The sequence below is a fragment of the Lycorma delicatula genome, chromosome 1, assembly GCF_047948215.1.
Source record: "Lycorma delicatula isolate Av1 chromosome 1, ASM4794821v1, whole genome shotgun sequence".
In the NCBI taxonomy this organism is placed as follows: Eukaryota; Metazoa; Arthropoda; class Insecta; order Hemiptera; family Fulgoridae; genus Lycorma; species Lycorma delicatula.
Window position 1 is genome coordinate 262,160,045 of NC_134455.1, and position 13,389 is coordinate 262,173,433.

A 13,389-nucleotide genomic window follows, 5' to 3' on the forward strand; every position below is an offset into this window, starting at 1 on the left:
TGATATTGTCATGTTAAACTGTTACATTGCTTTTATATGAACAGAAGATAAAGGAACTATAAATTATTAGTCATAATCGTAAGCAAGTTTTGCTAGGATTTAACCCTTGTCCAATTTATCATTTAGTTTGCCCTAACATAGAACAATTGCACCTTTCATCACTTGTTTAACCACTCTGTATAAGCCCTAGCAAATGGCTTAAGACCCTTCCAAGATCTTCCAATCAGACACTTGCAGCCAAACTTGACTGTTTTCCGTGTGGCCACCTGTTTCTGGTGAATTTTCAGAGTCAGTTTCTTTCCAGAATGACCTCCAGTAACATTCAACTGATGACCTTTACATTGTTACTCACAAACTTTGATGTCTTAATTTTAATTATAATTTTTTTTCTTTTTTAAGTAAATCTAATAACTATTTTATTTATTCAATTTATTTTACTTTTTTTTTTAATGGTCTGTTGAAAAATCATGAATACATTTTTGTAATTTTATGTTAAGCAATAATGCAGCACATTATATTAAATTTTAATTGGATAAAAGTATGTTATTTTATAATGAATTCTAAAAAGAATTTTTAGTTTTTTTAAAAATTACTTATTTTGAATTACATGTAGTTAAATGATAAATTAAATTATCTATTTGGTCCACTTTCAAAACAATCATATATGTTTTCTAATTTTATTGCAAACAACTTGCTTCTGTAAGTCAGCTTCACTCTGTTCACTGCATGTCTGAAGTAGTTGTGTAATGAAGATCATTACTTGCAGAGAAAGCATATCTTATTGTTGGCTCTTGTACCTTACATCATTGACATGCATCACAGTTATAATAAAATCTGTGACCTCTGTTGTAAAGTAACAAAAGTTGTGTATCTACTTTAGTTCTTATTCTGTAAAATCTGCTGTGAAAATTGAACTATTTTCATTTTTTGATCAGAATACAACAAAAAACTAAACTAATAATGATAATATTTCAATTTAATCATTTTTTTTTTATCTAAAGTTTGGAACATTCATTTACTCATGTTTTTATGAGTGTAAATGAAATGGCAGTATGAACATAAAGAATGTGTGAAATGAACTTATGTAAATTTAGAAGAACTGGATTTCTTATTTTTAATTGCAAAAATATTATTTATTTACTTTTTTTTAATAGGATTCAAGAAATAGGATCACTTGTTACCATTGCAAAAAAAAGTCAGTTCATTCAGCGTCTAATAGCATATTGGACATTAAAACGTCACTTTCGCAATGGTGTCCCTCTGTTACGCCGTCTGCAAAGTTCTCACTTGTCAAGACGTGATGAGCCACGTCATAACCAGGAGGTGGTGAGTGACATTGTAAGTTGCAGCTTGCGCTTCGTTTTTCTTTTTGCTTTTTATTTTTATTTGTTTAAATAAAGAATGTATCATCTTATTGTATTATTGATTGAATATCTCCCCTAAATAAGGATGTTACCCACATGCAAAAGTTAGATTTTATTGGAAAATGGATGCAACAATACTACAACATTATTACAACATTATATTAATCACTCTAAAATTTTAATGGTAGCCCCAATTTTAGTAGAAGGGAAAACAGTTGTGGTGTCTGTCTTCTTGTGGAATATGAATATAATCAGCACAAGATGGCATAGTTAGTGCATTGAATTTGAATATTGGTGTAAATATATATCCATATATTTGATAAAAAAGAAAAAATCAGTATAGATAAATGGTAGGACAATGTTTGTAAAAGATTGAGAAATAGTGAACATGAATATAAAATGAGTAAAGGAAAGGCAATAAGTAGGAAATCTCCATTTGTTCAGGTTAGTGGATAAAGGATAACATACTTATTTTCATTTTTCACTGGAGCTGTATTGCACTTTTTCGCTTACTTTTAACAGCAGGGTATTTCAATGTTGTTGAAAGAAAGTACCTTATCAGTTGTCATCGCTTCTTTTCCTAAGACCAAGATTTTGCTCTTATTGAGTGCCAAAAGAAGAAAAGTATAGCCTAATCAGTGGATTGAAGCTATTGTTGGAACTTGCCCATAAAATCCATTTATTGTATATTTCATGATGCAGTAAGATTTCAAATCTCTTTTGAGATAGAAAATCAATGATTAGAATCATCTACTTAGAGAAGCGACTTCAAATTTACAGACTACTTATTTTTCCAAATGTTTAAAGATAGTCCCATAATATTAATGCAAAAAAAATGTACTGCATTACATGTGTGGGTTTTACGCAGTCTATCAAAAGTGCACTGAGATAGAAGTAGCAACTTGTTACCAGTTCATATGAGCTTTGGTAATTTGCCTTAACTATACACAGGCAGCATTCCAATAAAACTTAAAGTAAGGTCTTGTAGGAGGGACCTCCCAAGAATATAGATATCTTTATTAAAATTTAATAATGACACCTGAAACTAAAGCTTCTGAAATAATAACAGTAAAGTTATGTATTAGATACTAGTATGTTTTTATAAAGAATGTTTTATGACAGATTAAATTTTTAATTTCATTTTTCAAATTTAATATTTAATTACTTTTTTCATTTTATCGATTGAATTTTATTTTTCAATGTTACGTAACATGATTAGAAAAGAACTATTTCTACTTTTGATGTTTACATCTGTACTTGGGAGAGTTACTCAGTTAGTTATCTGTCACATATTAATTACCTATAGTGAGATTGTTAACAGTTACCATTCTTTGAATGAAGATTATGAATAAGTGACTATTTTTTTGTATTATTAAAAAGAATGATTGAATTTTTTAAGGTAAAACTATTTCTATTTCTATCACTATCACCAAAATCTTGATGCATTAAACTTATTTTATTATTTAATTTTTATATTTTTAAATTTTGACTTAAAGAATTATTTTGTCAGGTTTAGAATCAAAGCTTATGCAAAATAAAATAATATTAGATAAGTTTTTAGTGCATTTTATGCAGATTACAATGAGGAATGTTTTAACATTTGATTTAAGTTTGTGAGAAGAAAAGGATTATTTAAAAAAACTGCAGTTTATTGGCATCGAAACTACTTTAATAAAATTAGACCTTCTCATAGAGAAACTCAGACAACTAACTTTATTATCTGATTGAACATGGATCGTCAGTGAAAGTAGTGCAAGGCACACTATATATAAAAATGATGAAGATAGTTTCTTCATTTCCATTGAAACATGGTAAGTGTGGATGAACTGTTTTGGAAATGGAAAAACTGTGGATTTATGTAATAAATTATCAACTGAATTGAATACAGATAGAAAGATCTTTCAAAGGAGTATATTCATTCAGACTATAATTAATGTAGTTTGTGGTCTTATTATTCACAGTTACCATAAGAACCTATTATTTATGCTGAAGCATTAATCACAGTTTGCTTAACAGTCATTAATTGTGTTACTAACACATTCACATTTTGGAATCGTCTTCCTGAAATTAATAAAAAACAAACTGAGTGAAAATATAAGAATTATGATGACAACAATGTATGAAAATAAGCATAAAAAAGGTCTTCCGTGATTACAGAATGAAAAAGTTGTGTACAGCAAAATCATTTTTCCCTCAGTATAATTGATGCTTCAGTCTTGTATTTTTTTTGTCGTATTTTTTTTTTTTTGTATTCAGTCATTTGACTGGTTTGATGCAGCTCTCCAAGATTCCCTATCTAGTGCTAGTCGCTTCATTTCAGTATACCCTCTACATCCTACATCCCTAACAATTTGTTTTACATATTCCATACGTGGCCTGCCTACACAATTTTTTCCTTCTACCTGTCCTTCCAATATTAAAGCGACTATTCCAGGATGCCTTAGTATGTGGCCTTATAAGTCTGTCTCTTCTTTTAACTATATTTTTCCAAATGCTTCTTTCTTCATCTATTTGCCACAATACCTCTTCATTTGTCACTTTATCCACCCATCTGATTTTTAACATTCTCCTATAGCACCACATTTCAAAAGCTTCTAATCTTTTCTTCTCAGATACTCCGATTTTCCAAGTTTCACTTCCATATAAAGCGACACTCCAAACATATACTTTCAAAAATCTTTTCCTCACATTTAAATTAATTTTTGATGTAAACAAATTATATTTCTTACTGAAGACTCGTTTCGCTTGTGCTATTCAGCATTTTATATTGCTCCTGCTTCGTCCATCTTTAGTAATTCTACTTCCCAAATAACAAAATTCTTCTACCTCCGCAATCTTTTCTTCTCCTATTTTCACATTCAGTGGTCCATCCTTGTTATTTCTACTACATTTCATTACTTTTGTCGTATTACATAGGTTAAATTGTTGACTTCTCATATAAATTTTTCAGAGATGATGATTTCCCCATGCCAGTAAATTATTTAAATTTAATTAGACAGTTGTTAAAAAAAGATTACTAGTTTTTTTTCTATACATTTCCAAGTGTTTAAGAAATTGAGAACATCAAACTTGATTATTTTATGTTTTTAATAATAATGGATCTGTGTATATGTATTTAATAATAAAGCTGTGTGTTTTTCTCATTGATCAAATTTGTCTGATTGTAATAATGACAGTGACAATTTCTTGGAATGAAAATGTAAGTAAGAGCTGTCTGATTTACTGTTTATGACTGGAGCAGTGTTAATTTATAATTTTTAATTACTTCTAAGTAGTACTCGGCTTCACTTGGTGGGTGGTCATCCCTATATTTAACTCATAGAAGTAATCAAAATATTTTCCCCCAAAATGGTACAATTTTTTTTACATATATGTATATAATTGTTGTAGGCAAATTGAAAAATCAGGCTTATTGTAAAGAGTGCCTTCATTTTGCAATGCGCCCGGGGAAAATTGAAAAACTATCTAGTAATTTCTAATCAGTCTGATATCTTTCAGGCTTATTGTAATGAGCCCATAAAACTTTAGGCTAATTAGAAATTAATTTTTTTTCTTCAATCAGTGGGTAATTTTTCTTCCAAATCTGTTGGTATTTGGAAGTATTGGCAAAGAAATTATAAATATAATCTAACCAAAATTAACCTACGTTCGCTAATCAAGGTTAGCAAGCAAAGTAGAGTGTAGATTAAGTTTGGTTAGATTATATTTATAATTATAAGCAATAATGCTTATATTGGATCTCAGTTTACCTCGTTAATGAACAAATAATTGCACATTTTCTAATTAGCCTAAAGTTAAATATGGGTTCATTACAATAAGCCTGAAAAATATCAAACCAATTAGAAATTGCTAGATAATTTTCCAATTTGCCAGGGACATTGCAAAATGACATTGCTCTTTACGGTAAGCCTGACTTTTATGAATAATATATATATATAGATATAAAAATACAGTTTTGAGTAACTTTTATTTTCACATTAGGAATCTCTTAATATAAAATATAGTTTCTTTTTCGTCATTTAAACTTTTTGGTAACTGAATTTTGAGCAAGTAATGATTAATAGATTGGTCCAACAATCAATTTTGCAGACATATTCAGAATTTAAAAAAAATGTTTTTACAATTGTTATTCAACTTATGTGTTTTATTTAGTTTTTTCAATTTTAAAAGAATTCTAATTCTTAAAATTAAAAAAAAAATAAGCATTAAAATTTTTAAATGTCCTTTTCATAAATATCCTTAAAAAAATCTGATGTGGACACCACATGACTTCCTTGTATGCTTATTAAATTTCATATACACATTTTTTAAAATGAAAAATGCATAAAATTTTATTTCATTAATAACTTCTGATTTTTTCATATTTTTTTTATTGTTATTATTGAATTATTATCATTGTTAAAATGTTTTTACTATCAGAGGTTAATAATTATTAATAAATCAATATATTTAAATTAAAAAAAGTTAACAAAAAGAATATGAAGTCTGACTCATTCTCCTTGTAACATCCAAATATTTCATTAATTAAAATTTTATTTGGTCATAACTCTGGAACCAATGAGAATAAGTACCATTTATGGTATATTGTTGAAAAGCTCTTAATGAGGGCTTATTACTGCAGTTAAGAAAAAGTCCAATATCCAGTTTTTTTTGGAATTGGGCTTTTTTTTAGACACTTTTGGTTCAGTCAATTGCAATCAAAAGGAGAGGTGCATAACCAAATGTTACAACAGTACTAAATCCAAAATTTCAACATCCTATGGCTAATAATTTTTGAGTTGTGTGAGATACGTACAAACGTCACTGCAAAACTAGTCAAAATGAATATTTCTGATTTTTTGTCATCACTACTTCCTTTACTTCGTACAAGGAAATAAAAATTGACATGTACAATGAAATTAGTTGCAATTTTGTATGGTAAGCTAACAATAATAATAAAACCGCTTCAAAATAGGTCTTTTGTTTTGAAAAATAAAGTGATAGCTAGACTAAAGTCCAATTTTGCATGTTTAAATTTCAATAAATTTTAATTTTGCCAGTGGAATTTGTTATCATATTTAATTTTCAAGTTAGTTGTTAAAAGATATGTATTATCTGAACCATGCCAGGGAGGCCCAGACAGTTTTGATCGCTCTGAAATTTCCTTTTCTTTGGTAGACCTTTTTAAAAAAGAACAGAAAAATGTCATTTTATTTACAGTTTTTTAATTGTGTCTCTAATGGCAAAAGTCTTGAATATTCTTTTCACCAGTGAGTTTTGAACTCGTCTTTGAACATGTAAGAGTGGATCAAATATAAGCAAAGAACTTTCATGTTCTGTCTTCATAAAATGAGTGCAAGACATATTTGATTTATAGAAATATATGTATCAACTTGTAGTCAGCAGCCGCAGTTTCCCTTTCTATCTTTCTTCCTTCATATAATCTTAATCGGAATAAGAGGAACACACTTGTTACAAATTATTTTAATATTTTTATTACTGACCATTTCAAAATAGTATAAGATTTGTACCATATCTTGGGAGAATATCTCATAATTCATGAATGATCCATATCATTCATACAGGATCAGAAGTCAGTTCAAGTAGTTGAAGTAAGAGATCAACTCAAATTTAACTAAGTGGGTTCCTCGTCTTTTGCAGCTTGAACATAAAGAAAGAAGATGGTTATGGGAAGATTGGTAGTTCTGTCACAGAACTTCTACAGTCATGCAAGTCATTGTATTCTAAATAATCTGTGATAAATAACAATATCACAAAATAAGCATGTTTACATTAAAGTGTAGAAAGTAAACCTTCACCAAGAAAGCAAGAACTACATTCTCATGTGAGAAAACAATGGTCACTTTCTTTTTGATAACCTCATCACAAAACAAAGTGTGCTCAAAGCTGTGCCATAGATTAAGAAATGTTTAGGAGGGAAAAATTTTTACTTGAATAATGAAGTTATTGCTTCATGATGGTGGCTTAACATGCGATCAAAAGTCTTCATCTATTTTAGGATCAGGTAGCTGCATTGTGGCAGAAACTAAATATGATGTCCCTGTTTTTTAAATTGCCTCATAAAATAGTTGATCTACATATTTTGAAAAAGAATATTCTAAACATAATAATATTTCAATTTTTGCTGTGAGTCTGGGGACTTTGCTGGTTCAGTAAAATCAAGTTTCAGAGTTTTATAGGCTTGTGATAATTGTTTTTGTTGTAATCGGGCTTTATTATGAATTTGAAAGTAATTAGTAGTAACCCAGTTGGTGTCGAAGGAGATGAAATTAGGAGCAGACCAGTGAGGTAAAACATTTTACTATATAATCTGTTTGTCTTGGGAAGATGCAAGCTTTTACATTTGAAGGAATATTTCAAATCGGCTTAGAAATTTCCGGATTATTTAGGACAAACAAACTTGATCTCTGTATAATAGTGTGCAGGCAATTCGATATGTGTTCTGCCAATATTATCTATAAGTTTGAGTACTATTTTTATTTTCATTAAAATTTACTACATCGAGTCCTTGGTTTTGAAAATTATTTGATCACTTTTGTTTGAAAATTCTTGACAGTTACACATACATCTGTTTTGTACATGTCTCGCTTCAAGTGTAATTCTTTTCTAACCCAGATCAAGATAAAGCTTCATAATAATTAGTTGGAAAAGTGTTAGAATCTTTATGTGTAACACTAATTTTTTTAATTAGCTAATTTGAAATTACCCTGTTTGTTAAAAACTTAATCTTTGTTTTAAATGTGCACCTCTATAATATTAAACATTCAGCTTATCATTAGTTTGACTAAAATCGTGGAAACTATCTTATCAGCTGAAAACTATTTATTTTGATGCTGTTGAAGTTTTTGTAAGATTCAAGTATTTTTAATGTTTTCTAGAGCTGAGAAATTATTTTTGAATAAATTTTTCAAGCATGTTAGCTGAAAAAATTAATTCTATGTTATTGATAACTTGACCATTATCTGAATATATTATTTTATAAATATAATATATTATTTATAAAAAGAATATTGTAAGGTTTGATATGAGAGATGTTTTTATTTTGAAAAATTCAGTTATTTTTAATCAATGAGCTTGTAAATAAGTTTTAATTGTATATCTTAATTGTACCTATTCCTCTTTCCAAGGAATTGATTGTAAGTAATTGTTACTTTTTAAATAGATAAAAGAATGATTAAAAATGTTCAATTTTATTTTTATTTGCTAATTAATATTGTTTTATTTATGTGCATTAATTATAACATTTTTTTTGAACATGCATGGGTGTTAGTTGAATGAACAAATGTAGATTTATTGATACTGTATTGTTAGGTTTCTGTTGTATATATTACAATAAAAATTAATATCATAATTAAATGTGTGTTAATATTGTATAGATACATAAAATTTTTCTTTTTTTATGTAGAAATAATTTGTTTATAGTTTTATTTTGTGCTATTTTCTGTTTCAAAATGTTAATAATTAAGTAGTTAATTTGTTTCATCATAACAGTAATTTAATTGTAGTTTTCAACATGTTGTTCACTGAGTATTTCCTTAACTATTCAGTCTCTACATTAAAAATATAGTTACTACCATTTCTCTAATTCTACTTGGCCCCATTATTTGGAGAACCATACTTCAGAAACAACCATGCTTGTGCATCTGTAACTGCTGTTTATCTCATTTCACCCTGTACTTTTGTTTCTATCATCATTGCTGTACATATAAATCGAATCCATTGCATAATGTTTGTTAAGATATACAGATGTATTCACAGTATATTACTGTAGTTACTGTGCTAAACGCACGCGCGCGCGTGTGTGTAATGTTTAGTTACGTATCCATTTTATTTTCTTAACTCCTTGTGGATCTCCCAAATAAAAATACAATTAGAACAGAATAATTTCAGCAAGAACGCAAAACTGCTGTGTATAGTATAACTAATTCATGGTTGAATGTGTGAATAATTTTATTGTAGGTTGCATATTACTTAGCTCATTGAAGTAATATTTTGTAAAAGTTATGTTTTTGTATATTCTTTTGTAATATTATTATTACTTCTTAGAATAAAAAATTAAAGATGGTGTAGGAACGTAGGTTAACATAAAAAAATTGAAGAAAGAGATGGTCAGTAAAAAATCTTAAAACATTGAACTTATAAAAACTTGAGTAAGAAACTTAAAAATAAACGTAAGAGATTTTTTTTTGTGTACATTCATAAGACGACAAAGTTTCATTGCAAATTTCTGTTAATCCATATAAGTTTGCTTGTGTTACTAGTCTTATGTCAGAAACAAACTAATTTAATAAATCATAAAAACATAAAATATTGAGTTGCCGTAATAATTAAAATTTAAAAAAAACTATCTAAAATAAATATTTATTTAATTCAGATTCAGGATACAGCTTGTTTATTACATGAATTCAAAATGTGCATGATTCTGGTTTAATTTTCTTATCTTCCATTACTTTCTTTCTGTTACAAAACTGATTAGAATTATATCAGTTTTGTATCCTTAATTGCATGCGAGTGCTGATAGGAGGATATATATATAGTTTCAGTACTTCTGTTTCTGCCTTCTTTTCTTAGCTTTAGTTCAAAGACTGTAAAGTATATTTTTGTGCATATAAAATCTTGTATAATAAAATGTTACTCCTGAAGTTTATCAGTTCAAATACATCTAATAAATTCATTATAATATTACAAATTATCTTCCTTTCTAGACTACACACACTGTAAAAAAAGTTTAACTAGTGTTTTACATTAACAAGAAATAATCACATGGTGACAAATCTTAAAAATAAGATTGATGATTGAGAGTTCATTTGTGTACACACAACACACTTTTAGGGCCAGATTTTTTATTTTTAAACTACTGACCAATAAGCTTCATTTTCATGATGATTGAACCAACTTCTCTCATTGATTACTTAAGTAATGAGGCTGAAGTGGGAATCTTCCTCTATAACATTGCCCAACCCTCACATGAAAGTTCCCATTGCCAGTAGGTCCCTTAAGAACAGATTCATGCTGAATAATTGATTTGCTGTTGTAGAAACAAATGATCCGTGTTTTATTTTTAATTTTTAAAAAACTATTCTTTCCTTTCAGTGATCCATAACTTCTCTTTAGCACTAAAAACATAATAATTTTAATTTAAAACAATTTTAATCATAGCAAACTCATCAAGCATAAGTTTTAGCCTTCATCATAGTAAAATTCAGGAATATTTTTATTTTTATGAGAAGTTGAATGAATTTATTTTATACTGCATATATTTATGTCTTTAATCATGTGACAAAGAATATGGATGAACTAGGAGAGTATCTTTTTGTGCAAAATTTCTTTGTTAAAAGCTTTGGCTAATTGGCTTTGTTTACTTGAGTCATTTGCAATCATTTTTATAGTCCCATAATGATCTGTTAATTTTTAAACTTTGCAGTGTATTACTTTTTACACATTAGTACAACCAGAATAATTTTTTAGGTCATGCAGTATACTTTTTTCACTTAAAAATGAACTACTTCTGCTAGCAGTATGTTTAATACAAAGTATAGTGAAGAGATCATGTTACAAAATCCTTGTTGATGTCACTTGCCATACGTAAGTAAACAACCTTGTTAAAAATGTCTGCTTTTTTTTTTTTACAAGGCTGATTTAGAACTTAAATCCAGATAGAAGATTTCAGTCTGTTTTGGAACTCAGAAGTTTATGAAGTTTGGAAATTCATGAAGGTTACCTCACTATCTCTGTTCTGAGCATATCTTTGACAAACTATCATACTGTATCCATCATCTGATTCAGCATAAAATATGTTTTTGAACTACCCATAAAAATGACATAATGCAGAAATAAAAATGGAACACAGTTGTACCAGTCCTCTTAATTTTGTAGTGAGTCATGATTAAAAGTTGGAGGTGCAGGCCTGTTTTCATATTTTTAGGGTTGATCCTCTTACCCATTTTGAAATGTGCAAACTACATGAATATCTTTGTCCAAGATAATCATGCATCTCTATTATTTTAGCTGCATGTCTCAGATGTTCTCATGCTGAGTTTAAAACAATTTATTATTAGCGTTCTGTCCCATCAGGCTGATTTCTCATACTACCTTCATAATGTTGTAATACCTTTTCATTACAAAGAAATTTAGTATGAGCCCATGCTAAGCTTTAACATGACCTGTTGTATAGACAAATTACAGATTAAGAGTAGCCCTAAGGTCTGCACAGGGTGCCTGCTAGATGCATTTATGACTTTGTTTACATAAAACCTATTTTATTATTTGTCATGCTGAAAATTAAAACAAAGATTGAATTAGTCTATAAATTATAAAAAAAATTCTTGATGCTTAAATTATAAAAGATTTGCTGAACAAAAAAAATACACTATGTTTTCTATAAGATTTTAGGTATTTTAAAGTAATTTTAATATTGAAGGATTTAATGATATTATATGAATAATTTTTTTCCTTTTCAAGAAATTCCTTCTTTCCTTTGGGAAATTGTATATTGTTGCATGAAATAAAACTGTCAGATATTCAACCTGTGAATGTAAAAATGTTGTAGTTTTCTGAATAAAAACTGAGTTTGCAATATGTATTGAAAGCCACAGAAATTTACTTGTGTGTGGTTTATCTCTTGGCTATTTTTTCAAGTCAAGTAACCAGCAGGTTGAAAAGGCTCTTATCTGAATAAAAAACATTCACTGTCCATATTGTCAAAATAACCTTACCAAGAGTTGTTACCATAGAATGTAATGTGATGAGGTATAATGTGAAACATTTAATACAATTTTATAAAAAAAGTTAAGAAGGTGGACACCAAGTTAGAATTCTATTTACCCAGGGTTAATCACATTGTAACACTCCTTCAAGTAGTCTTGCTAAAAAGGTTTGTGTCGATTTCTATATGTTGTAATAATTATATACAGTAATGATATGTTATGTTAGGGTGAGATGTATCGTCAACTGAAATACTGGCAATGTTTACGTCAAGACTTAGAACGTGTACGACTTCTTTGTGAACTTGTTCGAAAACGAGAAAAGATGAAAAAAGAACTCATTAAAGTGTAAGTTTTTCATATCTGCAGCTAGTTATACTTCTTGAATTTAATTTTTTTTTCTGATGTTTAATTTTTTTTTCAGTGTTGTTTTTGTTAGTTCCCCAGCTCATAATTTGAGAAAAATTGAATTGATTGTGATAAACTTTATTTTGGGATAAATTTGCCTTTAAACATATCAGCTACATTTATAAAAAAAAAATTCTTAGCTCTATGAAGCTCTGACATACTTGAGAAAGTACTAATTAGAAGTGTAGAGCACACCTTTTGCTCTTATTTCTATTGCATAGTTTTGTAAAAAGAAAGTTATAGATGATATAAAGATAAATAATGCTGAAAAATAATTAACAGTGGAAATTTTCCAAGAAACTGTACCAGGTCCATTAATATTTATAATTTACGTAAGATATTTGCAAAAAGTATCATGCAATGCAGTCTCTTATGCAGATAATATTTTATTATTGAATACAAATGATATGTATTATTACAGCCTTGAACTAATGAATGAATACCAAATTATAATTAAACTGACCATTCATCACTTTCAGATAAGTATCCATTCATCTTAAACTTATCACCTAAAGGTACAAAACATATTTTAGTATTACGAAAAGCTTTGTGAGAGTTTATCTTCATTATTACAAAACTACATAATTAATACAGTAAATTTATGGCAGTTATAGGTAATCCATAATAATAGGCATTTCTACATTCTGGGGAAAAAATTGGTTTGAATATCTCATACCTTACTTATAGTTAATTTACAAGGGCTGCAGTTTAGAAAGAACCCCAGCACCTGAGGAAGGCAAGAGAGTCTAAAATCTTGTTTAAAATATTGTATTTAAATTGTTTCTTATAGTAGAACAGATTTTGAAAAAACCATCGAATATCACTATATTTCAACTTAGTAATTTGGGGATACATCTTCTTCCCTTGTGATTTTTATTTATTTGTTTTTTTCTTCTGTAGAATACTTAAGTCTG

At 28.3% G+C, this 13,389-nt stretch overlaps 1 protein-coding gene across 3 annotated transcripts in view; it reads left to right on the top strand.

The window, feature by feature from the left end:
- The window catches only part of Br140 (bromodomain-containing protein 140), a 139,672-nt gene that overhangs the window by 47,055 nt on the left and 79,228 nt on the right, over nt 1-13,389 (top strand). For 2 of the 3 annotated variants that reach the window (XM_075376577.1, XM_075376594.1), the window contains exons 10-11: nt 1,155-1,338; nt 12,297-12,415. In XM_075376577.1, coding sequence (XP_075232692.1) covers nt 1,155-1,338; nt 12,297-12,415 — 303 coding nt within the window. The remainder of the gene's footprint in view (nt 1-1,154; nt 1,339-12,296; nt 12,416-13,389) is intronic. The other variant, XM_075376586.1, reaches the window with a different exon arrangement.